General features: G+C 52.6%; 3 protein-coding genes across 9 annotated transcripts; all 3 read left to right on the forward strand.

Moving 5' to 3' along the window:
• The first annotated feature begins 768 nt into the window (after nt 1-768).
• EI24 (EI24 autophagy associated transmembrane protein) lies at nt 769-7,859 on the forward strand. Its single transcript, XM_058857113.1, has 11 exons — nt 769-913; nt 1,622-1,769; nt 3,224-3,369; nt 4,554-4,614; nt 5,248-5,314; nt 5,710-5,834; nt 6,066-6,185; nt 6,276-6,387; nt 7,160-7,271; nt 7,364-7,438; nt 7,549-7,859. The coding sequence occupies exons 2-11, from the start codon at nt 1,728-1,730 to the stop codon at nt 7,721-7,723; spliced, it is 1,035 nt and encodes a 344-aa protein (XP_058713096.1). The 5' UTR covers nt 769-913; nt 1,622-1,727; the 3' UTR covers nt 7,724-7,859.
• Nucleotides 7,860-8,597: 738 nt separating this feature from the next.
• STT3A (STT3 oligosaccharyltransferase complex catalytic subunit A) lies at nt 8,598-17,280 on the forward strand. 7 transcript variants are annotated; one of them, XM_058857067.1, is made up of 20 exons: nt 8,608-8,673; nt 9,232-9,354; nt 9,653-9,833; nt 9,974-10,099; nt 10,195-10,255; nt 10,739-10,860; nt 11,033-11,178; nt 11,419-11,509; nt 12,140-12,246; nt 12,623-12,787; nt 13,317-13,497; nt 13,999-14,154; nt 14,610-14,701; nt 15,327-15,482; nt 15,587-15,775; nt 15,850-15,966; nt 16,046-16,148; nt 16,476-16,664; nt 16,778-16,893; nt 16,972-17,280. In XM_058857067.1, the coding sequence occupies exons 4-20, from the start codon at nt 10,012-10,014 to the stop codon at nt 17,008-17,010; spliced, it is 2,118 nt and encodes a 705-aa protein (XP_058713050.1). In that variant the 5' UTR covers nt 8,608-8,673; nt 9,232-9,354; nt 9,653-9,833; nt 9,974-10,011; the 3' UTR covers nt 17,011-17,280. The 7 variants fall into 7 exon arrangements, with proteins under 7 accessions (XP_058713053.1, XP_058713051.1, XP_058713050.1 ...); XM_058857069.1 differs by having other exon boundaries at nt 9,653-9,820; XM_058857071.1 differs by having other exon boundaries at nt 9,736-9,833.
• Nucleotides 17,281-17,471: 191 nt separating this feature from the next.
• CHEK1 (checkpoint kinase 1) lies at nt 17,472-26,693 on the forward strand. Its single transcript, XM_058856995.1, has 12 exons — nt 17,472-17,614; nt 18,207-18,430; nt 18,529-18,593; nt 19,022-19,091; nt 19,587-19,775; nt 21,627-21,731; nt 23,492-23,587; nt 23,658-23,766; nt 23,968-24,145; nt 25,601-25,732; nt 25,827-25,928; nt 26,089-26,693. The coding sequence occupies exons 1-12, from the start codon at nt 17,550-17,552 to the stop codon at nt 26,182-26,184; spliced, it is 1,431 nt and encodes a 476-aa protein (XP_058712978.1). The 5' UTR covers nt 17,472-17,549; the 3' UTR covers nt 26,185-26,693.
• Nucleotides 26,694-27,851: the final 1,158 nt, after the last annotated feature.

Raw genomic sequence — 27,851 nt, forward strand, 5'->3', positions numbered from 1 at the left:
ACTCCCCTCAGTGTTCCCAGTGTTCCCGGTATCCCCCCAGTGTTCCCAGTACCCCCCAGTGTTCCCAGTGTTCCCAGTATCCCCCAGTGTTCCCAGTGCTCCCAGTATCCCCCCAGTACCCCCCAGTGTTCCCAGTGTTCCCAGTATCCCCCAGTGTTCCCAGTGTTCCCAGTATCCCCCAGTGTTCCCAGTGTTCCCAGTACCCCCCAGTGTTCCCAGTGTTCCCAGTATCCCCCAGTGTTCCCAGTGTTCCCAGTACCCCCCAGTGTTCCCAGTGTTCCCAGTATCCCCCAGTGTTCCCAGTGTTCCCAGTATCCCCCCAGTGTTCCCAGTATCCCCCCAGTATCCCCCAGTGTTCCCAGTGTTCCCAGTATCCCCCAGTGTTCCCAGTGTTCCCAGTATCCCCCCGTTATCCCCATTCCCAATCCCCTTCCCGTGCACGTGGCGCCCTCTGGCGGCGAGTGGCAGCAGCGCGCACGCGCAGCAGCATTAGTGGGGAGGTGTCGGGGCTGGGCTTTGGCGCATGCGCAGAGGAGGCGGTGGGCGGTGCCGGGGCGGTGCCCTTGGAGTGGGCGTGGCCTGTGTGGTGGGCGGGGCTGGAGGCGGCGGGCGGGGCCGCGGCAGTGCGTGTGCGCCGTGCGCGCGGCGCATGCGCGGTGGGCGCGGCCGGGCCGTGTGAGCCGGGCCCGTCCCGCCGTGCGCCCCTGGCCCGGCCCCGGTGAGTGCGGGGGGACCGGGGGGCCGGGGGGCGGCACAGGGAGAGACCCTCGGGGGCCAGCGCCGGGAGCCGCGGGTCTCCCGTGGCGAGACAAACCTCGAGGGGATTCTGGGCACTGCGGGGGCGGCCCTGAGGGCATTTGGGAACCGTCCCCCCTCAGACACACTGGGTGGGGAGACTGGGAACAGCCCTGAGGTAAAGTACGTGTGTCCCCCCAATTATGGGGGTCACTCAGACCTCGGCAGCCACGAGGGGGTTCTGCCCCTCCCCGGGTCACCCCCTCAGCTGTCAGGGGGTGCAGACCCCAGGTCACCCCCATAGCAGTGGGCAATTCCTGGGGGTGCCTTCCTCTTCAGGCTATTCCATGACTCGGGTTTTTAGGAGGAAGCTGTCCGTGATTAACTCGGTAATAAATCTGGAGGCCGACTCTGGTTCTGCAGCTTAGATCCCGGCAGGGTCTGACTAGGAATAACCAAAACAAACCAGTTTTTAAAATGATTTTTAATTGTTTGTGTCCCGCGGCTGCAGCAGCGCCAGTGACAAGCCGGGGTTTGTGACTCCAGCCTGCTCCAGAGCTGCCTGGGAGGAATGAGAGCTTTGCTTCCTGCTGGGAAAGCACAAGTTTTATTAGCTGGTGGTTTATTTTTTTTTTCCTTGAATCAGATACTGGTCTTGTTTCTCTGGTGCTTTACAAGAGCTTTCCTCTAACCCTGAGCTCGCTAACACTGTGGTATGAGCAGGGTGGGTCCATTCCCTGGCCTGGTGGAGAATGGTTGTGCCCGTGGGAAGCCAGTGAGGGCCGGGAATCCTGCTGGAAATCACCGGGGTGTGACTGAACTTGTAATTCCCAGTTAGCCCACTGTTAACAGCTGTGCCGTGGCCCTGTGTGCTCTCTCTCTGCAGGCTCCATCCGTTTCCCATCTCTCCAGGATGAGAGAGGCTTGGGTCCGGCTCTCCCCCTCTCCCTGTAGTTGATAGTTTGGGAAGCAGAGGTGATGCTGGAGTCGAGATGGCCGACAGCGTGAGAATCTTCCTTCATGACCTCGTCAGGGTGAGGCTCCGGGTCCTGGGGCTGCTCCTGTGCACTTTGGGAGCACCCTCCTTCCCATGGCATCGGGGAATTGGAAGGAAAAGGGTCTCCAGGTGTATTTCAACACTGTTTTGTGGTGTGTCTATTGCAAAGGGCTCAGTGTTTGCTGCAGAACCTCTGACAGATTTCCTTTGGGCTCAAATTAATGAAAAATCTCAATAATAGAAACAACAATATTAATTATAAAATCACAATACATAACAACACACAAAGTTTATAATATAATATAGAATGTATAATATTGTATATAATTTGATAATAACAATAATAATAATAAATGAATGTCTGTTAACACAGCAGCTCTGTCCCAGCAATAAGGTCTGTGTCACTTCACTGCTCCCACCCTCTCCCATCATCCAGGGTTAAATACAGGCTAAAAGCCACTTATGCTGTGGCACTGAGCAATAACTCATGCTCAGAAATAACTCTGGAAAACAAAGAAAGGTTTGATCCAAGTCCTGTGGCCACAATCTAAAAGCAGGAGTTGTGTCATTTCCCAGTGCTCCTGCACCATCAGCTGGAAAAGCTGCCTGGGTCAGGGCCCAGCTCTGCTGTTTCAGATGTGAATTTGGCATTGGAATTTATCCTCTTTGGTCAAGAGCTACATGAACCCAACCAGGGTGGTGACACCATCCTGGCTCATCCTTATGATCTTTATTTTAAAGGGAAATTGTGATGATGATAGTTGTGGGATCACCTGGAGCTGGAAATAATTGAACAGGATCCCAGAGGGGTTTGGGTTGGAAGGGACCCTTAAGTCTTTCTTGTTCCATGTCCTTGCCAAGGGCAGGGGCACCTTCCACAAGCCCCATCCAGCCTGGCCTTGGGCAGGATGGACAGTCCCAGGGATGGGACAGCCACAACCTCTCTGGACAAGCCAAGTCCTAGGAGGGAGCTCTGCAAATCTTCCAAGCATGGAATAAGGGAAAACTTCTGGACACTCTCTTATTACCAGGCTTGCATGGATGTGGCTGGTGGGAGGCAGCCTCTGGGATGAGGACAGATGCTTTTATTTGTGAAGGAATAAGCATCAAATTCATAACATACAGTCAGACCTTGCACATCCCAAATATTGGTGTAATTTCACTTTATTGGCCTCAGAGAGCTGGCAGGGAATGAGGGGCTTCCTGCCAGACAAGGCTGGGAGAGATCCGACTGATTTTTTTGCCAGGGTTTTAAATAGTGCAGATTGGAAGAGAAATCACACCTTTACAGAAAAAAATTACTGCTGGCCATGGAGATGCTGGAATGTGCAGTGATTTAGATCACTGGGCCATGGAAGAGAGGCAGTGTTGCTGCTCCAGGCCTTGGCTCCAGCTGAGCCCAAGCAGCCAGGGAGTGAGGCCAGCCATGGCACCAGGAAGGTTTGACCTGGGTCAGCCACAGCTCTTGCTCCTCTCTCCTCATGCCCACAGGGAATTAAGGACTCCATCTGGGGCATCTGCACCATCTCCAAGCTGGATGCCCGGATCCAGCAGAAAAGGGAAGAGCAGAGGCGGAGGAGAGCCAACAGCGCGCTCGCCCAGCGGAGGTTTCACATGGAAGAGAAGAAGCAAGAGAAGTGAGTATGGGGCGTGGCTGGTCAGAAATGGGGTAATTCCCTTCTCCTCTGGTAGTCAGAGCCAATTAATGGGAAACACATGGCATGAAACTCCCTTTTTCCACTGTGTAATGGAGCTGGAGCTGTTATCATGAGATAAGAAGTTGGACCTTTTACGTTGTTTGATAATCAGTTTGAATTACCACCAAAAGAATGTGGATTTATGGGTTTCCTTTCCTCCTGAATCCTCGTCCTATCTCAGATCCATTGTTATTGCTGGTAATCATGGGATGAGGAAAGAAACAGCAGCTTGGATCCAATGTCCACTTTGGGGCAGAGTGAGTGTCTCTTTTCCTCAGCCCTGCTGTCTTTTGTGGAGTTTGGAGCTGCAGAACCTCAGTGGTTCTGGAAATGCCAGAATTATCCCCATGCAGGAGCAAACAGCATCTGTTCCTATGTCTGACTCCCAGACCGTGCCAGGATGTCTCTGCTGCCCTGGTGGCACTGGGCTGGCATGTCACACAGTGGTTTTGGGCAGTAATGCACATTTTGAGACATACTGGCTGAAAGGTGAAAGAAAACTCTCCCATGATCCTGATACTCCTCAGGGGTCTCTGCAGCTCCACATCTTGGCTGCCTCTGAAGGAACGTATAACTTTTTCGTTTTGTTTATGTTAATAAACAGCTGAATTCTGATGGTTTTCTTTATAGCAAAATCACTCTGGTGTCAAGAGCTGACTGGGAAAGTGCTGCAGAGTCCCATGGAGCTGCTCTTGCATGTCCAGAGGCACCAAAACTACCCCGAGCTGAAACAGCCTCTTCCAAGACCAAAAAATGTCCCAAATTTCCTGATTTTATTGTGGCAAGAGTTTGGAGAGAACAAAGCCCAAGATCTCCAATATGTGCTTAAAAAATCTGGAAGAGTGCTTTGCTTTTCTTCTGTTTCAGTGCAGATTTTGGGAATTAATAAAGGTTCAAAGAGTCTCCTTGATTAAGTCTTGTAGAGACTGCACTGGCTGAGACATGGTGTGAATCTCTGCAGGGATTCCTTCCAGGATTTCTATGGATAAAATCAGGCACAATTGGTGTTGAGCTGGTTCTCAGTGACTTTTCCAAGGTGTCCAGAATGTGGGGCAGCAGCATTTGGCACTCATGAGGGGACATTTGTCCAGGTGCTGGGACATTAACACACCTCTCTCCTGCAGTGAACCCCGGATAGTGAGCCGGATATTTCAGTGTTGTGCCTGGAATGGAGGTGTCTTCTGGGTATGTAGAGATTTTTCTTGGTTATTATGGTTTTTATTTTAAAAGCCCTGTGAAAACCCATGTCCTGCTCCAGCCCTCATAGGCTGTGAGTGGTGAGCTATCAGCATGGCAGCAGGAATTGCTGGGAATTTTCCACTTTCCCATCCCAGTGCTGTATTTTAAGGGATTCACTGTGGGATACAGGACCACAGACTTACTTAAGAGACCCACACGTGAAATCCAAGCTGCTTTTCCAAGTCTTTGAGACTGCTCTCCAGCTGAATATTTAATTCCTGCTTTGCTGCAGCCTGGCATACTGTTTTGCCAATTGGATACTGAATTCTTAAAAGGCATTCCCTCAGCTCTGACTTGCTATGCCTGGTTCATAAGGCTGATTCTTAATGGAGCCAAGACTTCATAAATCAAACAACCAGATAAATAGTTTCATTTTCTCATTACAGTGGTGCAGTTTACAAGGGATTGGCTCAGTGTTAGCTGCAAGTTGTGGCTGTATTTAAACAGAAATCCTTGTTCCTCTGTATTTCTGGATTACTGAGGGAGGGGAGGCAGATGTGCCTTTGGATCTGTAGCCACAGGAGCACAAAATACCCCTGCAATGCCTCACTGAGAGCCCTTGTTTGTTTTTCCCTGCAGCTTAGTCTCTTCTTGTTCTACCGAGTGTTCATCCCCGTCCTTCAGTCGGTCACGGCGCAGATCATCGGTGGGTGCCTTTCCCCTTGGGGTGTTCCAGGGTGCTCAGCAGTCCATGGGATGAGTTTGGAGTCTTTGTCCACTGAACTGATCCTCACACCTCTGTCCCCTTGTGTTGTTTTCCACTTCTTCCCAGTACCAACCAATCCCATCATTAATCATCCAATAGAAAACCAGGGGTGGATCACCCTGCTGACAGCCTGTGCACATCAGGGATCCAGCCCAGGGGTGGATTTCAAACACATTTGTCTGTGTGTTTTTGCATTTAAGTAAAAATCAAGTGGATGGAAATGTGCTTTTAAAGACGTTTAAAGAACTAGAGTGAGGAGAAACTCCCTGATGGCTGTGCCAGGAAGCATTTGCAGGTTCCTATAGCAGTTCCTCAGGTGTGTCTCTCTTCCAAAGGTGACCCTTCCTTACATGGTGATGTCTGGTCCTGGCTGGAGTTCATCCTCACCTCCATTTTCAGCGCTCTCTGGGTCCTGCCCCTCTTTGTGCTCAGTAAGGTGGTCAATGCCATCTGGTTTCAGGTAGGTGACAGGAACCTGGGCCCTGCCTTGAGCAAACGGGGGGGAATTTCCTCATTGGGTGGGGCTTGATCAGGTTGTATGGGGGCACAAGATGAAATCCCACCCCAAAACAGGCTCTGGGCATAGTCCTGGTGGGCAAAAGCAGCTCAGGAGCATCATCCTGGGTTTAATTTCCCCAAAGCCCCCATGGCTCTTGAGTTCCATTTGCCTCACACCCATCTCTGCTGGCAGGACATCGCGGATCTGGCGTTTGAAGTGTCGGGCAGGAAGCCTCACCCCTTCCCCAGCGTCAGCAAAATCATCGCTGACATGTTGTTCAACCTCCTCTTGCAGGCACTTTTCCTCATCCAGGTGAGACAAGCAACCACCTCACCAGCTCAAGTGCTGCCCTCCCCCAAATCCTGAGCGTCCCTCTCTCAATCCTCTCCTTTTCTATCCCAGGGAATGATCGTGAGCCTGTTCCCCATCGACCTCATTGGGCAGCTGATCAGCCTCCTCCACATGTCGCTGCTCTACTCGCTCTACTGCTTCGAGTACCGCTGGTTTAACAAAGGTGACGGAGGCTCCCTGCATGGGGAGGGGGAATTTACCTGGATTGAGTTGAAGGAGCATCCAATTGGGGTGTCAAAGGCTGATCTTCCATCAGGTTATATATGGAATGAAGGGTAAATGTGAGCCAGCAGTGGTGGTAAGATGGCCAGTGGTACCTGGCCTGCAGCAGCCCCAGTGTGGCCACAGCTCCAGGGCATTGCCTGCCCCCTGTGCTGGCCACTGGTGGAGGCCTTGAGTGCTGTGTCCAGTTCTGAGCCCTTCATGAGGCCTCAAGGACATGGAGGGGCTGGAGCATGTCCAGAGATGGATCCAGAGCTGGGGAACGGGCTGGTGCCCCAGGAGCAGCTGGGGGAGCTGGGAAGGGGCTCAGCCTGGAGCAAAGCAGGTTCAGGGGGAACCTTCTGGCTCTGCACAACTCCCTGACAGGAAGGGACAGCCAGGCAGGGGTTGGGCTCTGCTCCCACATAAAAAGTGACAGGATGAGAGAACACAGCCTCAAGCTGTGCCAGGGAGGTTCAAGTTGGACATCAGGATGAATTTCTTCGCTGAAAGGGTGGTCAGGCATTGGAAGGGGCTGCCCAGGGAGGTGGTGTAGTCCCCATCCCTGGAGTTCAGGAAATGACTGGATGTGACACTCAGTGGTCTGCTGACAAGGTGGGGATTGCTCAAAGGAGGTGAATGTAGGTCTTTTCATGCCTGAATGGTTCTGTGATTCTGCAGTGAGGGCGTCTCCTCCCCATGGGCTCATTTCCACGGCATTTTCCTCTTGGCAGGAATCGAAATGCACCAACGGTTGTCCAACATTGAGAGGAACTGGCCCTACTACTTTGGCTTTGGCTTACCACTGGCATTTCTCACGGCCATGCAATCCTCCTACATCATCAGGTGGGAAAGCCACTCTGGCCTCTCCTCCTCCTGACACCCACCAGACACATCAAGTGCCCCTTATTTTATTCTATTGTATTTTTCCCCTGCAGCGGTTGCCTCTTTTCCATCCTTTTCCCCCTCTTCATCATCAGCGCCAATGAAGCCAGGACCCCCGGCAAAACCTAGTGAGTATCCATTCACACCCACTGATTCTTGTCCAACACCCCCAGCGCTCCCCAAACCCCAGCGGGGGCGCTCCTGACATCGGGAGCTGATGGACTCTCTTCCCTTTCAGCCACTTCCAGCTCCGCCTCTTCTCCTTGGTGGTTTTCCTCAGCAACAGACTCTTTCACAAGACCGTTTACCTTCAGTCCGCTCTGGGCGGTGCTTCCTCCTCCCCCTCCTCCTCCTCTTCCTCCTCCTCCTCTTCGCCCTCTCCTGCCAAACACGCGGCTGCTCCGGGGCACTGAGCTGCCCCCAGACCCCGGGGCGGGGGGACACCCACGGGCTTCTCTGCGCCCCCGATGTCCAGGGACGGCCAGGACCCAGCCTGACGAGGTGTCACTGTCAGTTCTGCGTCTACCCCTGGAAGTTTTTTGGGGGGAAATCTGGGTTTTTAACACCTTTGTGAGTTGCCAGGAGCCGGGTTGTGCCCTGCGCTTGTTTTATAGTGGACTCTTTTGTACGCCTTTCCCGTGCCATCTCCCTGCCTCGGGCCGGTGGGTCGGAACTCCGTCACCCCGTTTTGCCGTTGTGTCCCTCCCGTGTCTCCCCCGTGTCCCCCTGCCCCTCGTCCCCCTTCCCGCTCCCTCCATCTCCCCTAACTCAGGTCGTGGGAGGGGGGCGGGCATTTCCGGGAGCTCCCGCTGAGCACAGCGTCCCCCTCCCGTGCATGTACCGTTTCTGTCGGGTCGGGGAAAGGAACCGGTGACGTTCAAACCCCTTTGGATATTTCGGGCCGGTTTATCAACTTTTCTCTAGTATTTTCACACTGAAACATTAAACGGAGAAACCACGATTCTCAGCCGTTCTGCGCCTGCCGCTGTCGTTACTCCGGGCCGGGTTTCCCCGGGCCGGGCTCCCCCCGTGCCCCGCAGTGGTTCCGCCGCCCACGTGGCCAGGCCGGCCCGCTTCCGGCTCCGCCCACGTGACCCGCCGGCGCCGCCAAGCCGGACGGACACGTCACGGCTCGTTCCCCGCCGGCACCGCCCACCTCCCGCTCCGCCAATCGGAAGGCGCCGTGACCCGCACGCGCCGCCCGCACCCGATTGAGTGTTCGGCGCTTCGGCCAATGAGCGGGGCCGCGTCTGGAGTGGCGTGCCCGAGGGCCAATGGGAAGCGGGCGGGGGCGGGGCGCGGGCTGGCGGCGGTGGCGGCAGGGCGGCTGCGCGGGGCGGATGGACGGGGCGGCGGGGCCGCGGTGAGGGACGGGAGCAGGACCCGAGCGGGGCTGGGGGAGCCGGGGGGGATCCTCGGGCCCGGGGGGGTGGAGGGGTGCCGGGGCTGCGGGGTGCCCGGGTGTGTGTGCGGAGTGAGGGAGCTGAGGGGTCATGGGGTGCCCGGGCCTTGGAGGGTGCCCGGGCGTGTGGGGAGAGGGAGCCGGGGCGTTGAGGAGTCCCCAGGCGTGTGGGCTGAGACCCTGGCGCTGATCAGGGGCCGGAGCCTGGCGGTGTCCGGGGGGCGTGGGGGGCAGCACGGCGGGTCGGGAGTGCTCGGTGTCACTGGGAGTTCCTGGGGGTGAAGGCACCCCCCGAGCACATCGGGGCATCCCAGGCAGAGCCACTCGTGTCCGGAGGCATCTGCACTGAGCTCCGTTATCCCGGGGGATCCAGGAAATAACCAGCACACGGTATTTCTGTACCAGGCAGTGCCCAATGTGTGCCAGTCAGAATCACTTTTGGGCACGGGAAGGCTTTTCTAGGCCCAGTTTGGGTTTTAAATCTCAGCCTGTCCCAATGCATCCTCCCTGATGTTGTAGCTCAGAGACCTGAACTGCACATTCACCCACCCGAGCTGGGACTGAGCCTGCCCGCAGCAGCAGGAGGGGTTTTCCTGACTGATTGGGCAAGAAAGGATTTGAAGAAATCTGAGTGTTTTCAAGGTAGAAAGATGTTTAAGTTGTGATTCTTCAGTAAAAGTTTCACTTCCGTGGTGTGCAACCCCACGATTTCTGTGGCTTTTCCTCCCCGCAGGGAGGTAGAATTAAACATCCACATTGTCTGGTGTGAGCAAAACCGATCTAGTGTCCTGGTCTGCATTAACAAACTACTGGGATATATATTTGACATAAGTAATCCAAAATGGGATTAACCAGGAGCTGTTCAGATCTCCTGCATGTGAGAAAAACCACCCATTTCTTGCATTCTCCATGGATTCTATTCTTTGTGCATTGCTTGCAGGTGATGGTTAAACTGCAGAGAGCATCCAGAAGGAAGGCAGGGGTTTTGCTCAAGTTTGCACTGGGGTTTTGTTCTGTGCACAGAGAAACAGGCACATCCTCTGCCCTGGAGAAGTTCTGGGCTCTGTAAAGGAAGGAAAACCAGCCAGGATTTGGGGTGGCAGCTCAGGTCAGGACAGGAGGTGAGGGGTTTGTGGGGGGAAGCACAAGCACCTGGCAGGGGTGAAGTCTGGGCCAGAGCAGGGGATTTAAAATCCAAAGGCTCATGAAGGCTTTAAAGACAATGTGATGTGCTCTTTGATATCTTCTTGATTGTATTCAGGCATTCAAGGATCCTCAGGCCCTGCATTTGATGTGAAAATGACCAAGTTGGGGTTTCTCCGGCTCTCCTATGAGAAGCAGGACACGCTGCTCAAGCTCCTCATCCTGTCGATGGCAGCTGTCCTGTGTAAGTCTGTGCCCTCAGGGATGGTCCTGGTGCAGGGAAACAGAGGGTCACTCCTGAGCTCTGTGTGTTCACTCTGCCCTTTTCTGTGTTTGCAGCTTTCTCCACGAGACTTTTCTCCGTCTTAAGATTTGAAAGCGTCATCCATGAGTTTGACCCGTGAGTGTCGTTCTCTCATTTCCTGGGGGCCTGTTGGGCTTTTCCCCTTCTGGAGCACACGGAATTCAGGCGATGGTGCCAGGCTCAAGTTAATCCCCATTAAAGATGTGGGATTTGGAGGGTGTGTTTTAGTACAGCTTGGTTCTCTTCTTCCCCACCCAAATTTATTTGGTACCCAGGGCTCTTCCTGCAACCCAGATTCAGGAATCACCTGCCGTTGCTTTTCTCCTGGGATGAGGTTATTCCTGACCTGGACACAGGAGAGGAAGCTCCTGGCACAATTAGTGCCAGTGTCCCAAGCTGATTAAATCAGTCCCAAGGGACATTGCCACCTTTGTTAATGAACTTTTAAGCCCACTGGGAGGAGGAATGAACCTTTGCAGCTGATGTTTGGGGCAGTTGAATAAAACAGGGCCAGTTCCCTGTGTGTGGAACACATGAGAGCAGCCCCCACAGTGCTGTCACACCTTGTCACCCTTGCAGGTACTTCAATTACCGCACCACCCGCTTCCTGGCTGAGGAGGGCTTCTACAAATTCCACAACTGGTTTGACGACCGAGCATGGTACCCCCTGGGCAGGATCATTGGGGGAACCATTTACCCAGGTAAAGCTTTTGCCAAGCTGAAATGCACCTGGTGCAAGGGAAAATCGGGGTGGGGACTGCATCCAGGAGTGCCAGCTGGAACAGAGGGCAACTTGGGGATGCATCCTTGGCAGCAGCTTCTTCCCAGTGAGTATTTGGAGCACCTGGATAATGGTGTCATTTCCATCCCCAGGTCTGATGATCACATCAGCAGCGATTTACCACGTGCTGCACTTCTTCCACATCACCATCGACATCCGTAACGTCTGCGTGTTCCTGGCTCCCCTCTTCTCCTCCTTTACCACCATTGTGACTTACCACCTCACCAAAGAGCTCAAGGTACAGGGGCCAGCAGGGTGTGCCCCACAGCCTTTGGCTTTCCAGAGGAGCAGGAGCTGTTTTCCTTTTGGGAGAGCAGCTGGGTCAAAGGTTTAGAGGTGACTGCCACACTCTTCAAAACCCCAATCTTCTGGGAAGTGGGAGATCTGTTTGAGAATTTTGTTTCCACACTCAATTTTTATTCCTTTGAGTAATAAAATCCCTAAACCCTGATGTCTTTCCCCTGGCTGTTTCTCCCAGGATGCAGGGGCAGGACTCCTTGCTGCTGCCATGATTGCTGTTGTGCCTGGATACATCTCTCGATCCGTGGCCGGCTCCTACGATAATGAGGGTGAGTTTGTGACCCTTGGGGGAACCTTTAAGGGCTGTTGGGTGCTGGAAAGTGGTGCTGGAAGATGCTGCAGGGCACAATAGAGGCTCTGTCCTTTCCCAGTGACGCCTGCTGGGTTTGTGCTGTATAAACCTGACCCATCTGGGATCAGAGGTGGTTCTTGGCCATGCCATGGAGTAGAGGGAGTGTTTCCCAACTCTGGCAGCAAGTTTACTCCAGTATCCTTGTTTGCCAATCAGAAAGGGTTTTGTCACCCTCCCAAACTCTGCCTAGATCTGTGTGGTTCCTCTGTGGTGTTATCCCTGTTCCAGCAGTGACATTGGGACTGGCAAAGGCAGCAATCTCACTGCCAGTGCCTGGGGCAGGAGAGGATCCAAGTTCCTTTGCTGTAGCTGGGCTTTTGGGGGCTGTGTAGGAGTTCTTCCAGCTGGTGTGGCTGGAAAAAGCCACGTGAGCTGTGAGAGACAAACTCTGCAGTGTTTTGGTCTGGAAGCCAGATATCAAATGCTTTTCTCAGGCCTGGCTCTTTGTGTGATGGAGCAGCAAAAGCATTTACAAATCTATTTTTAATGGTTTGAATGCTCTGCCGTGCCCCAGGGATGACATTAACAGCTCTGGGTCCTTCTGCAGGTATTGCCATATTCTGCATGCTCTTGACATACTACATGTGGATCAAGGCTGTCAAAACTGGCTCCATCTATTGGGCAGCCATGTGTGCCCTTGCCTATTTCTACATGGTGAGTGTCCCTTCTCCCAGCTCTGGGGTGAACCTGATTCTGAGATCCCTCTGGGTGCACTCACCAGGGAGCCATGGTGTGCTGTTCCTGTGTCCAGAGAGGTAGAACCTCTATAGAGGTGGAAATGGAATGGGTCCTTTCTTCCCAAAACTAGTGGATTTTGTATGAGCTGTTCTTAGTAGTGTTGAAAAATCCATGTTTCTGGCAGCTGGGGTGTGGAGAATGCCCTAAGATGGAGCAGATCCTAGCTGGTATTGCTACTGTGTGAAAATCCTGCCCGTGATCCCAGAAAGGCTAAACCTCTGTGTTTCACCTCAGCTCTGCAGCTGTTCAGTCCTGGAACTTGTGGGTGTGTGTCTGCTTTGTGTCCTGGCAGGTCTCCTCATGGGGCGGCTACGTCTTCCTGATCAACCTCATCCCCTTACACGTCCTGGTGCTGATGCTCACCGGCCGCTTCTCCCACAGGATCTACGTAGCCTACTGCACAGTCTACTGCTTGGGAACCATCCTCTCCATGCAGATCTCCTTTGTTGGCTTCCAGGTGGGCACTAGGAGGGTTTGCATGCTCAGGGATGGGTTCTAACAGAACAACAGCACGCTGGCACCTGGTTTTACTTCTTGCCTTCATCACTGAGGTTATGAGTGGGTGATGATTCCTTGTTCCAGCTTCCATTACGCTGATTCCCCGCCACCTTTGGCAAAATGAGCCTTTGGTTTTGCTGGATGACTTTCAAAGCTCCTAATAACCTTCCTGGCACTGGTTGTCTCTCATAAAAATGTCTTTGGTTTTGGTGAAGGAAGCACTTATGCCATGTGTATCTTGGTGTGGCAGGAAACAGGTCTGCCCAGCTCGTTTTCAAGAGAATCTGGTTAATTTTCCACATGGATTCTTATCAGAATCAAAGCGGATGTAGGAAAAGGATTTGTGCCAGCTGTGCAAATCACAGGGAGGGAACATTTGAATGTTTTCCTGTGACTGGCAGAGGTTGTTCCAAGCAGTGATTTGGGAAAAAAGCTGGTAATGTCTCCTGTTTGTCTCTGTGTCTGACCACACTCTGCCCCCCTCCCAGCCTGTCCTCTCCTCAGAGCACATGGCTGCCCTTGGAGTCTTCGGCTTGTGCCAGATCCATGCCTTTGTGGACTACCTCCGGAGCAAGCTGAACCCACAGCAGTTTGAAATCCTCTTCAGGAGCGTCATTTCCCTGGTCGGCTTCGTCCTCCTCTCTGTCGGGGCTGTGCTGATGCTCACAGGTAGCCCGAGGCCGTGGCCATTACAAGGGTGTTTCACGCCCTTTCCTTGCTTCCAAAGGCATGGAATTTGTCCAGCCTAACTCTGTTACTGTGGTGCCAGTGCCTGTGAGTCCCCTCAAAGGGGGAGGCTGCCTGAATTAGTGCATTAGCAAGGAATATTTCAGCAGCAGCTGTAAGATGGGAGAGGCAGAGACTCTGGGGACACCAGGCTGATGCTGCAGGTACTGATTGTTGCTCTGTAGTAGCAAAGAGATGGTAGCTAGAACCAGGAGTTGCACAGGGAGGAGTTTTTTAGAGTGAAATTACATTGTATTTACTTTCTAAAATTTTTGAGTAATGGAGATTCTAATGTAATGGAGATTGATTTGAGTAATGGAGATTCTAAACGAGGTCTGGGGTCACTCATTCATCCTCCCATGTGCTTCCCTGGGAGAGTGCAATGTCAACATTGCCCATTACTCTGCTGGATCCAAAGAGGATTTGTTTTCTCCGCTTTCCTAGGGAAAATCTCCCCATGGACAGGGCGTTTCTATTCCCTGCTGGACCCTTCCTACGCCAAGAACAACATCCCCATCATTGCCTCTGTCTCTGAGCACCAGCCCACCACCTGGTCCTCCTACTACTTTGACCTGCAGCTCCTTGTTTTCATGTTCCCAGGTGAGTTCCCAGACCTTGAGTTAGTCACCAGAGGGTTTTCCTGCCTCTTCTGGCTATGCCGAGCCTGCTGAAGAGCACTGTGTCCTCTGTCCTTCTCTGTCCTTCTCTGTCCTTCTCTGTCCTTCTCTGTCCTTCTCTGTCCTTCTCTGTCCTTCTCTGTCCTTCTCTGTCCTTCTCTGTCCTTCTCTGTCCTTCTCTGTCCTTCTCTGTCCTTCTCTGTCCTTCTCTGTCCTTCTCTGTCCTTCTCTGTCCTTCTCTGTCCTTCTCTGTCCTTCTCTGTCCTTCTCTGTCCTTCTCTGTCCTTCTCTGTCCTTCTCTGTCCTTCTCTGTCCTTCTCTGTCCTTCTCTGTCCTTCTCTGTCCTTCTCTGTCCTTCTCTGTCCTTCTCTGTCCCTCAGTGCCTGGTTTTATTTCATCTCTGGCCTGAACCTGACCCCTTTTTCTCCTCCCTCACAGTTGGTCTCTACTACTGCTTCAGCAACCTCTCGGATGCCCGTATCTTCATCATCATGTACGGTGTGACCAGCATGTACTTCTCGGCTGTCATGGTGAGGGCTGCAGGCACCAGCACTGCCACTGAGTGCTCATAACAATTTAATTTGTTTTTCTGAACTTAGTGATGGTGCTTTCACCCTGAGGGCTTTTCTCCCTTCCATAAATGTGGTTTTGTTTTGCCCCTCTCTGCTGTGAGGGAAGGTGAAGTTGCAAAACTCAGTGGTTTGGGTGTTACTCGTGTCCCTGTGGCCAGCAGTGCCTGGGCAGTGTTCCTGATCTCCCAGAGCCGAGCTCCCACTGCAATCTCAAACAAATTCCCTGGATTTTCAAACAGGGACTGGTGACAAATGGTTGCCGATGAGCCCATTTCCATTCTTCCTGTGGCACCCTGAATACTAAATGTGGTTGAGTTCTGGTGTGGAGGCAGCTACCAATCCTTGCTTCCACCTGAGACTGCTGAAGTGACCTCAGTTTCCCATCTGGGCCAATTTTGAGCACTCATCCCCTGGGCATGTCTGAGATATGGTGGCAGCTCCCCCCTACAAAAAACAGCCACAGGTTTACCCCGAGGCTGATATATCCACTGAATTTGAGGTGCTGGATTAGGAATGGCATCAGTTCCCTCTTCTCTTGGATTTCTGCTGGATTCCTTCTGTGACAGTTCTGCTGTTGCCACAGGTGCGTCTCATGCTGGTGCTGGCTCCGGTGATGTGCATCCTGTCTGGCATCGGGGTCTCTCAGGTGTTGTCCACCTACATGAAGAACCTGGATATCAGCCGGCCAGACAAGAAGAGCAAAAAGCAGCAAGACTCCACCTACCCCATTAAAAACGAGGTGAGCCCAGGCTGGCTCAGGAAGATGCCTGGTCCTGATGGGCTGAGTGCAGGAGTCTGACGGCCCCGTCCCTCCAGTGCTGAGATCCTGGGTTGTTCCTGCAGGTTGCCAGCGGCATGATCCTGGTCATGGCGTTCTTCCTGATCACCTACACCTTCCACTCCACCTGGGTGACCAGCGAGGCTTATTCCTCCCCCTCCATCGTCCTCTCTGCCCGCGGTGGGGATGGCAGCAGGATCATCTTCGATGATTTCCGAGAAGCTTATTACTGGCTGCGGCACAACACGCCGGAGGTACGGGGGGCTGGGGCCGTGGGCACCCGACACAGCTCACTGAGCTGCTGACACACAGCTGCTGTTTGGTGCAGGATGCCAAGGTGATGTCCTGGTGGGATTACGGGTACCAGATCACTGCCATGGCCAACCGGACCATCCTGGTGGACAACAACACCTGGAACAACACGCACATCTCCCGCGTCGGCCAGGTGCGTCCCTCCCTTCCCTGCTGCCTTGGCCAGCCTTTCTGGGCACCACCAGCACTGGCTGACACCATGTCTGCCCCAGGCCATGGCATCGACAGAGGAGAAAGCCTACGAGATCATGAGGGAGCTGGACGTCAGCTACGTGCTGGTCATCTTTGGTGGCCTCACCGGGTACTCCTCGGACGGTAAGATCCCGCTGTGAGCCAGGTCAGACCCAGCCAGGGCTGCTGCTGGCAGAGCCCCACCTCCAGCTGGGGCTGTGGAGTGAAAACGGGGCTGGAATGCTCCTCTCTGGAGCTGCACGTGCCTTTGGAGCTCCCCCTCAACTCAGCCTGGCTTTTGGCACCCCCACATCACCTCAACCCTCTCTCCTGTACCCCCAGCTCAACTTGACTCCTTATTCTTTTACCACATCCCTACTTTATGTTCTTTCACCCCGATTTAACCCTTTGCTCTTGGCCCCCTAAATCAACTCAAGCCGTCATTCTTTGCCCCCCAACTCTGCCTTCCAGACATCAACAAGTTCCTGTGGATGGTGCGGATCGGGGGCAGCACGGACACGGGGCGCCACATCAAGGAGCACGACTATTACACCCCCACCGGGGAGTTCCGAGTGGACCGCGAGGGCTCCCCGGTGCTGCTCAACTGCCTCATGTACAAGATGTGCTACTACCGCTTCGGCCAGGTCTACACCGAGGCCAGTGAGTCCCTGAGTCACCCCCGGGGTGTGACACTGCTTGTGGGGGTCCCACTGCGCCCTGACATCTCTGGGGCACGATGCAGCAGCACTGCCCTGTCCTTTGCCCTCTCCTAGAGCGACCGCCAGGCTACGACCGGGTGAGGAACGCCGAAATCGGCAACAAGGACTTTGAGCTGGACGTGCTGGAGGAGGCGTACACCACAGAGCACTGGCTGGTCCGAATATACAAGGTATAGTGCCAGAATGAGCCCAGACCCTGGGAAAAAACCCATGGAATTCTACCTAATGAACCCTCTTTTACTGCCCAGGTGAAAGATTTGGACAACCGCGGGTTGTCGAGGACGTAGAAGAGCCGGCACTGACTGTGCCAGACACCGCACTGACCCAGCCTTGGCCTGTGCAGCAGAGATTTGGGGGTTTGGGGGTTCCAGGGGGGCTGTTTCGGGGTTGTTTTATACCGTTTGTAAGCGCAGGCAGCGGCGGGAGGACTCTGCCCACCCCATCCTGCCGGGAGTGGTTTTTATATACACACGGAGCCGTCGCCAAATCAGGAGCTGCGGCTCTCAGCGGGGCTGATTGACCAGGAATTGTGAAGAATAAAAATAAATAAAAATAAATTCGGCGGGTTTTTCTCCCCGAATTGTGTCAGAGGGGCGTTGGGGCCGTTTAAATGCTTTAAATCGATTGGAATGGAAATAGCGGCGGCCAGGGGGGCGGGGCCTGGTGGGGTGTGGAGCTCCAGGTGGGGGCGTGGCCTGTGTGACGTTGTGGGCGTGGCTTGCGTGGTGCGCGCGCAGGGTGGGCGGGGCTCGCGGCTGTGGCGGGAAAAGGCGGCGTGGCCGGAGCGGTGCCGGGAGCGGGATCCGGAGCGAGCCCGGGGCCGGGGATGGCGGTGCCCTTCGTGGAGGACTGGGACCTGGTGCAGACGCTGGGCGAAGGCGCCTACGGGGAGTGAGTGCGGCGGGGCCGGGGAGAGCGGGGTTGCTGCCGGCCGGGTCCGCCCCTTGCACGCCCCTGCCCTGTGCCCTGCCCCTTGCGCGGCCGCTGTTCCCCCTGCCCCCGCCGTGTGCCGCTTGCGCACCCGCTGCTCGTCCCTGCGCGGCCACTGCGTGCCCACTGTTTGCTCGCCTCCTGGCCATCAAGTGCCGTGTGTGTGTCCACGGCCTGTCCAATCCGTGCTGTTCGCCCATCACACGCCTCGTCCGTGCCCGATGCAGGGCCACTGTTTGCCCATCACATCCCCTCCCACACCCGGCGTGCCCATCGTGCACCTGCCTGTGTCTGCATTCCCTGTCTGTATCCTGCCCGCCCCCTGTCTCCAGGGGCAGCATTTGCTGCCCATTCCCTGCCCGTTCCTTGTCTCCAGTAGCAATATTCCCTGCCTGCTGCCCATCTCCAGAGGCAGCGTTTTCTCCCCATTCCCTGTCTGCTTGCTGCCTGTCTCTGGGGGAATCATTCCCAGTCCCATTCCCAGTCCCATTCCCATGCCCATTCCCTGCCTGCTCCGTGCCCACCGTGCCCCACTGAGCCCAGTTCCCCGCAGGGTGCAGCTGGCCGTGAACCGCCGCACTGAGGAGGCCGTGGCCGTGAAAATCGTGGACATGAAGCGCGCGGCCGAGTGCCCGGAGAACATCAAGAAGGAAATCTGCATCAACAAGATGCTGAACCACGAGAACGTCGTCCGGTTCTACGGCCACCGGCGGGAGGGGGCCACGCAGTACCTGTTCCTGGAATACTGCCGCGGCGGAGAGCTCTTCGACCGCATCGGTGGGCATGGGGGTACCCGGGGATTTGGGGGCAATGGGGAATCCTAAATTGTCATCTCCACACGGCTGAGGACTGCTCCTCTTCTTCCCCACATGCAGAGCCAGATGTTGGGATGCCAGAGCCGGAGGCACAGCGGTTCTTCCAGCAGCTGATTGCCGGCGTGGTGAGCGCTCACCGGCGGTGATGCCGCTGGTGCCAGTGGCAATTCCTGCACGGAGCTGCCCCTTTGCCCCTTGCCATGATTCCCAGGGCTGCCCCTCTGCCCCTTCCTGTGATTCCCACACGGAGCTGCCCCTCTGCCCCTTCCCCTGATTCCCACACGGTGCTACCCCTTCCCGTGATTCCCAGGGCTGCCCCTCTGTTCCTCGCCGTGATTCCCAGGGCTCACCCTGCCCCTCTGCCCCTTGCTGTGATTCCCACACGGAGCTGCCCCTCTGTTCCTCGCCATGATTCCCAGGGCTCACCCTGCCCCTCTGCCCCTTGCTGTGATTCCCACACAGAGCTGCCCCTCTGCCCCTTCCTGTGATTCCCACATGGAGCTGCCCCTCTGCCCTTGCTGTGATTCCCAGGGCTCACCCTGCCCCTCCACAGGTGTATCTGCACAGCATCGGCATCACCCACCGCGACCTGAAGCCGGAGAATCTGCTGCTGGATGAGCGAGGTGGGGACAGACGTGTCCCTCTCTGACCCCCATGAAGTTTTCCTTTCTTAACTTGCATTTTTTATTTGAGTGTTTAAATTAAAGCTTTAATTTGAATGCTTATATTTTGCATTTGAGCTTTTAACGTAGGTGTTTAATTTTATTCTGAATTTAAATTCTACAGTATATTTTTAGTGCAAAGATTTTGCAGTTTCTAGCTTCATTTCTTAATTTAAGCTTTCATTTGAATTTGCATTTTAATTTCTTTTCGTTTTATTTGTATTTTAATTCAAATTTTAGGTTAAACTTTCAAACTTAGAACTTTAAAATCTTAACTTCGACTTTTATTTTCAACTCAAATTTTTAAACAAATTTTAAGCTAAAACTTTTACCTACATTTTGATTTCTGCTTAGATTCGAATTTGCATTTTAAATTAATTTTGCTGGGGAGGCGAGGTAATTTCCGCTTTTGATTTAAAGTTTTTAACTTGGCTTTTCGCTGTTGTTTGGGCCCAGACAACCTGAAGATCTCGGATTTCGGCCTGGCCACGGTGTTCCGGCACAACGGGCGGGAGCGGCTGCTGAACAAGATGTGTGGGACCCTGCCCTACGTGGCCCCCGAGCTGCTGCGGCGCCCAGAATTCCGCGCCGAGCCCGTCGATGTCTGGGCCTGTGGAGTGGTGCTGACAGCCATGCTGGCTGGAGGTGGGAATATTGGGATGTGTGGAATTCCCAGAGGGTGATGTGATGTGCTGACAGCCATGCTGGGCAGAGGTGGGAATGTTGGGATGGATGGAATTCACAGAGGGTGAGGTGCCCATGTCCATGCTGGCTGGAGGTGGGAATTTGGGATGGATGGAATTCCCAGAGGGTGATGTGCTGATGGCTGTGCTGGGCAGAGGTGGGAATATTGGGATGGATGGGATTCCCAGAGGGTGATGTGCCCATGGCCATGCTGGCTGGAGGTGGGAATTTGGGATGGATGGAATTCACAGAGGGTGATGTGCTGATGGCCATGCTGGGCAGGGATCGGTGGAATTCCCAGAGGGTGATGTGATGTGCTGATGGCTGTGCTGGGCAGAGGTGGGAATGTTGGGATGTGTGGAATTCACAGAGGGTGATGTGCTGATGGCTGTGCTGGGCAGAGGTGGGAATGTTGGGATGTGTGGAATTCACAGAGGGTGATGTGCTGATGGCTGTGCTGGGCAGAGGTGGGATTGTTGGGATGGATGGAATTCCCAGGGGGTGATGTGCCCATGGCCACCTGGCCAGGGATGGATGGAATTCCCAGGGGGTGGTGTGATGTGCTGGCAGCCATGCTGGGCAGAGGTGGGAATGTTGGGATGGATGGAATTCCCAGAGGGTGATGTGCTGATGGCTGTGCTGGGCAGAGGTGGGAATGTTCGGATGGGTGGAATTCCCAGGGGGTAACATACAGCCAGCAGAGGTGGGAATGCCTCTAGGAATGGATGGAATGCGTGTGACGTGCTCAGGGGGTGTGGGGGAAATGCAGGAGGGGTGCAGAGGACATGGGGGAGTGTTTCTGGAATGTCCAGGGGTGAATGTATGGAATGCAGAAGGGGTGCACGGGTGAAATGTGTGAGGGGAGGTGTGTGGAGTGCACGGGGGATGTATGGGATGGGGAAGGAGCACACGTGAGATGGGAGGGATGTATGGAGTGCACAGCGAGAGGGATGTGTGAAACACAGAGATGGAAGGTGTCCATCCATGAGGGAGATGTGAAATACATGGAGGGGGATGTTTGGAATATCTGTAGGAGTGTATGGAAGGAATAGAGGGCTGCAGGAGGGGAATGTTTGTGATGTGTAAGGGGGCTGTGTGAGAGGCACAGGGGAGTTATGGGACACACAGGAGGAGTTTGGGATGCAGAGAGAGGTATGGAATGTGTGTGAGAAACCATGGGATGCATGGAGAGGTTTGGGATGCACAGAGAGATTTGGGATGCATGGAGAGGTTTGGGATGCACAGAGGGGTTTGGGATGCACGGGGAGGGAGGTTTGGGATGCAGAGAGGTTTGGGATGCACAGAGAGGTTTGGGATGCACAGAGAGGTTTGGGATGCACAGAGAGATTTGGGATGCACAGAGAGGTTTGGGATGCACAGAGAGGTTTGGGATGCACAGAGAGGTTTGGGATGCACGAGGAGGTTTGGGATGCACAGAGAGGTTTGGGATGCACAGAGAGGTGTGGGATGCACAGAGGGGTTTGGGATGCACGGGGAAGTTTGGGATGCACAGAGGGGTTTGGGATGCACAGGGAGGTTTGGGATGCACAGAGGGGTTTGGGATGCACGGAGGGGTTTGGGATGCACAGAGAGGTTTGGGATGCACGGGGAGGTTTGGGATGCACAGAGAGGTTTGGGATGCACGGGGATGTTTGGGATGCACGGGGATGTTTGGGATGCACGGGGATGTTTGGGATGCAAAGGGAGCACACAGGATCCATGGCAGGGCAGGGTCACCATGTCCCCACAGTGCCACATGTGTGCCTGGGGGGTTGTTGCACCAGGGGTGACAGCAGTGGCATCTCCCGGCAGAGCTGCCCTGGGACCAGCCCAGCGACAGCTGCCAGGAGTACAGCGACTGGAAGGAGAAAAAAACCTACCTCCCACCTTGGAAGAAGATTGATTCAGCTCCCTTGGGTAAGCACCTAGCAGCTCCCTAAATATACACATATATACACAGAAATATACATATATACTCATAAATATACACATATATACACAGAAATGTACACATATATACACATAAATATACACACATATATATACAAATATATACATATATACACACAAATATATACATGTATATACACATATACAGATTTATACACAAATATACATATATAGAGAGAAATACATGCATGTATACCCACAAATATACTCACAAATATATACATAAATATACACAAATATATACACACACAAATATACACAAATATACACAAATATTACATATATACACACAAATATGCACACATACCCACAAATATATACATATATAAACACAAATATACACATATATACACAAATATATACATATATATACACACACATATATACACACAAATATACATATATATACACAAATATATACATATATACACACAAATATACACATATATACAAATATACACATGCAAACACACAAATATTACATATATACACACACATATACACACAAATATACACATATATACACAAATATACACATATATACACAAATATATACATATATACACACACATATATACTCACAAATATGCACATATATGCAAATATACACATACAAACACACAAATATTACATATATACACACAAATACACCTATATACAAATATACCCATATATACACACAAATATTACATATATACACACAAATACACACCTATATACAAATATACACATCTATACACAAATATTACATATATACACACAAAGACACACATATATACAAATATACACATCTATACACGCAAATATTACATATATACACACAAATACACCTATATACAAATATACCCATATATACACACAAATATTACATATATACACACAAATACACCTATATACAAATATACCCATATATACACACAAATATTACATATATACACACAAATACACACCTATATACAAATATACACATCTATGCACACAAATATTACATATATACACACAAAGACACACATATATACAAATATACACATCTATACACAAATATTACATATATACACACAAATACACACCTATATATAAATATACCCATATATACACACAAATATTTTATATATACACACAAATACCCACATATATACAAATATACACATCTATACACAAATATTACATATATACACACAAATACCCACATATATACAAATATACACATCTATACACAAATATTACATATATACACACAAATACACACCTATATACAAAATTACACGTCTATACACACAAATATTACATATATACACACAAATACACACCTATATACAAATATACACATATATACACAAATATTACATATATACACACAAATACACCTATATACAAATATACCCATATATACACACAAATATTACATATATACACACAAATACACACCTATATACAAATATACACATATAAACACACAAATATATACATATATACAAATATACACATATATACACAAATATTACATATATACACACAAATACACACCTATATACAAATATACACATATAAACACACAAATATATACATATATACAAATATACACATATATACACAAATATTACATATATACACACAAATACACACCTATATACAAATATACACATCTGTACACAAATATTACATATATACACACAAATATACACATTTACACACACCATATTGGATTCCACCCCCTCGTTTCCCAGCTCTGCTGCACAAGATCCTCACGGAGAGCCCGGCAGCGAGGATCACCATTGCTGACATCCAGAAGGACCGGTGGTACAGCAGACCCCTCAAGAAGGGTAAGGGGCCGGGGGGGACGTGCTCGTGCCCCCGGATTTGGGGGTTATTGGCTGTCCTGTCCCTTTGCAGATGTCAAGCGGGCTCGGCTCTCCTCGGGGGGGGTCGCTGACTCCCCTGGAGGCTTCTCCAAGCACATCCGATCCGATACAGACCTGTCACCGGTGAAGGGAGCGCTGGGGTGAGCCTCTGCTTCCCTCCACACGGCTCTTTGCGATTCCTCGCACACCTCGGGCCTTTCCCGGCGTTTTCTCCCGGAGGCGTTCGGGTGGAAACCCCGCACAAGCCCTGCCATGGCCCCAAATCCTGCAAAATCCCATCCAGCTCCCACATCCTGCTCCGTGCAGCGCTCCTAACCCTCGTGTCCCCCCTTGCCTTGCAGTGAGGACAAGGCAAGCTATTCCACGTCTCAGCCGGAGCCCGGCACGGGCGGGATGCCCTGGGAGAGTGGCACAGGAAGCATCGACCAGCTGGTGCAGGGCTTCAGCTTCTCACAGCCCGCCTGCCCCGAGCACATGCTGGTCAACAGCCAACTCCTGGGCACCCCAGGCTCCTCCCAGGTCAGGGGCTGCAGGGGGCACCTGGCACCACCTGGAATATCGGGATGCTGGGCTGGGCGAGGCCGATCCTCTTTGGGATTTCGCCTGGCGGTGTTTGGGGCGCAGCTCGGCATCATCAGCGGTGTCAGGGTGCACCTTGCAATGCTTGGGGGCTGCTCTGTGGTGGTTGGGGTGCAGCTTTGCCTGATGGAGAGTGTCAGGGCAATATTGGAGGTGGAACTTTTTGGTTTTTGTCTCCTGCAGGAGTTGGGGCAGAGCTTTTCGGTATTTTTAGTATCAGGGTGACGCTTTGCCGTGGCCTTGGGGTGTTTGGGGGGCAGCTTCACATCCAATTTACAGCACTGGGGTCCAGCCTTGCATTGTTATGAGGATGAGGAGCAACGTTTTGCATTTTTATGACATCAGGGAGCAGCTTGGCAATGTTTGGCATGTGGCTGGGTGAGGTTTATCATCTTGGGGTGCAGCTCTGCAGCGTTTGGGATGCAGAGTCTCATCCAGTTTGCAACATCAGGATCTGGTGTTGCAACTTTTATACTACAGGGGTGCAACTTTGCCTCAGATATGTAAGCTTAAGAAGCAACTTTTGTCCTATTTATAATGTCAGGGAGCAACTCTTTGGGCTGTGGCTGAATATTTATCACCTCAGGGTGTGAGGTGCAGGATTGGGGGTGCAAATTTACAATATTTTGGTGTCAGTTTGTCGCTTTGCCAGGGACTTGAGGGGCAGTTTCACATCTGATTTACAGCATTGGGGTGCAGCACTGTGCTGTGTAAAATATTGGGGTGCAACTTTACATCATAAATACCACATTAAAGAGCAACATTGCTGTATTTGGAACATCAGGGAGCAGCTTGGCAAGGCTGGGATGCAGCTGTGAGTTTTATCATCTCAGGGTGCCACCTCCCAAGATTTGGGATGCAAATGTGCATCATTTATGGAATCAGGGTGCCCTTTGTGCAGTGCTGGGGGCTGCTCTGTGGTGTTTGGGGAGCAGCTGTGCATGTGATTTATAATATCAGGGAGCAGCTTGGCAAGGTTTGTCATCTCAGGGTGCAACTTTGTGGTATTTGGGGCACAATTTTGCAGTATTTTGAGTAATAAAAGGCAGCTTTCCAGTTTCAGGGTACAGCTCTGCAGCGTTTGGGAGGCAACCACATCCAATTTACAATATTGGGGTCCCAATATGGTTGCACTATACCATTGGGGTGGAACTTTGCATCATATATGTGTCATTAAAGAGTATTTTTGTGGTAGCAGGGGCTGCTTTGGGACGTGGCTGTGCAGCATTTCTGGTGTTTGGGATGTGGTTGTTGGTTTGAGCCATCAGGGGGTGCAGCTTCCCAACATTTCCTCACCGAACGCTGGGATTTGTCAGAGCTGGGGCTGGAAGCTGGTGGGATTTGTGACCTTTTTGGCGGGATTTGTAACCTTTGGGATGTTTTTTGGGGCGGCAGAGCCCATGGCAGCGGCTGGTGAAGCGGATGACACGGTTCTTCACCAAGCTGGACGCCGACGGCTCTTACCGCGCGCTGAAGGAGGTGTGTGAGAAGATGGGATACGGCTGGAAGATGAGCTGCACCAACCAGGTGGGGGTTAGGGCGTGGAAGTGGGGCTGGGACCCCCTGTGCTGGGTCATCAGGGAGTAATTCGAGGCACCCTACCCCCCTCCCCACTTTGCAGGTCACCATCTCGACCACAGACAGGAGGAACAACAAACTCATCTTCAAGGTGAACCTGGTGGAGATGGAGAGCAAGATTTTGGTGGATTTTCGCCTCTCCAAGGTGTGCAGGGGGTCGGGGTGGGTGGTGGGGGCTGCACAGCAGGGGCAGGGTGGGGAGGGAAGGTGGGTGCAGGGTGGGGTGACCACGGGAGGTGGGTGCCAGGGGCTGGAGGGGTGCAGGGGGCTGGAGGGGGATGCAAACTCTGTCTCTCCCCATGCAGGGCGATGGCCTGGAGTTCAAGAGACATTTCCTGAAGATCAAAGCCAAGCTCAGCGACATCGTCAGCACCCAGAAAGTCTGGCTGCCCGGCACCTGAGCCCTCACACTCCTCCTCTGCCTCTTCTCTTCCTCCACCTCATCCTCCTCCTCCTGGCTGGGCTCTGGCAGCAGCACCCACACGCTGTGAGGTTGTCTGGCCACTTGTTTTAGGTTTTGAAGGTTGAATAAAGCCCTGGGGGCCGCAGAGCGAGGCTGGTTGCTGCAGGGGGGGGTTGTTCACTCTGAAGCCTCCCGATGGCGCAGCTTTGCTCAGCCAGCATCAATCCCACTGTGGGATCTCTGCCGAGCTGGGCAGCCCTAAAGCAGCCCCAAGGTTTGGGAGCTGACCCCCCCACCCCCCATTCCTGCCCTGTCTCAGGGCAGCGGCTGCCCTCATTTTCCAGCCTCTCTAATTGCTTTTCCGAAGGACTAACGAGCCCGAGAGCTGCCAGGGGTTGTTAGCGCTGGAGCGAGAGAGGAGAGACAGGGATTAACCCCATCCCCCCCAAAAAAGAGCATCCCCCCAAAAAAACCCCACCCCAGGGTGCAAACCCCGAGATATCACCACGATTTCTCCCCAGAGCTGCATCAATATTTAATTCCTGGGCTAAAAAATGCACTTCTTACACTTCTTACTTGTTTACCACTTCTTAAATTATTATTTTTTTTTAATATCCCTTTCCCTGGCTTTTTTGTTTCCCTGGTGGGAACCCCCCTTGGGCAAAGCAATTAGCGGCGATTTTTTAATTGCATATTTATATTGCAGCTGGGGAGCGAGACCCCGGCAGCGGGCGAGGGGAAAGCAGGAAGACGCCGCGCTCCGACCTTGTTTGCTTTTCAGCTGGGATTAAGCGCTTTTAATTGTCCCAGAGATCACAGATTGCGGCCAGGGGGGATAATTAGGCTGAATACAGGGTTTTCTGGTTCATTCCCCCCAGGAATTTATATTTCTAAGGGCATAAAAAAGAAAATCTTTGGGAATGCCTCGGGAAGGGAGGTTTGTGGAGGGGTGTGAGGCTGGACACAACTCAGTGCATGAGTGGGTCTTACTGTCAAAACAAGTTAATTTTTCACCTGTTACCTGCTGGAAATGGGATGTTTTGGGGGGTCACAGGTACATCCCCTCCTGCCCAGGATGCTTCAAAGGAGGTTGGGCACTGCTTCTGCCCTTCTTCCCATGGGCTCCATTCCCATGGGAATCATTTTCAACCCTAAATTTTAGGGTCCTTTTGTATTTTTAACTCCGTGGATGGGATTATTTTCCGCTTTTGGGGTGTGTGGGGGAAACTCGAGGGGGATAAAAGGTTTGTGTTCCTCTGTGGCCGGGTGGGGGGGCCGTGCTGAGCGGGGCCCTGAAAGCGCCCTTTGTGCAGCCCCGCCGGGGACCCGGAGGCACCGGAGCGTGGCAAATCCTTAAACCAACAGCACGGCCAGGGCAGGGGCTTCTGCCCCCTCCTCATCCCAAATTCACGGAGTTCCAGCAGGCACAGGGGGTTATGCCCCCTCCTCATCCCAAATTCACGGAGTTCCAGCAGGCACAGGGGCTTCTGCCCCCTCCTCATCCCAAATTCACGGAGCTCCAGCGGGCACAGGGGCTTCTGCCCCCTCCTCATCCCAAATTCACGGAGTTCCAGCAGGCACAGGGGCTTCTGCCCCCTCCTCATCCTGAATTCACAGAACTCCAGCAGGCACAGGGGGTTATGCCCCCTCCTCATCCCAAATTCA

This window comes from Poecile atricapillus, chromosome 25 (assembly GCF_030490865.1).
Source record: "Poecile atricapillus isolate bPoeAtr1 chromosome 25, bPoeAtr1.hap1, whole genome shotgun sequence".
NCBI classification, from domain to species: Eukaryota; Metazoa; Chordata; class Aves; order Passeriformes; family Paridae; genus Poecile; species Poecile atricapillus.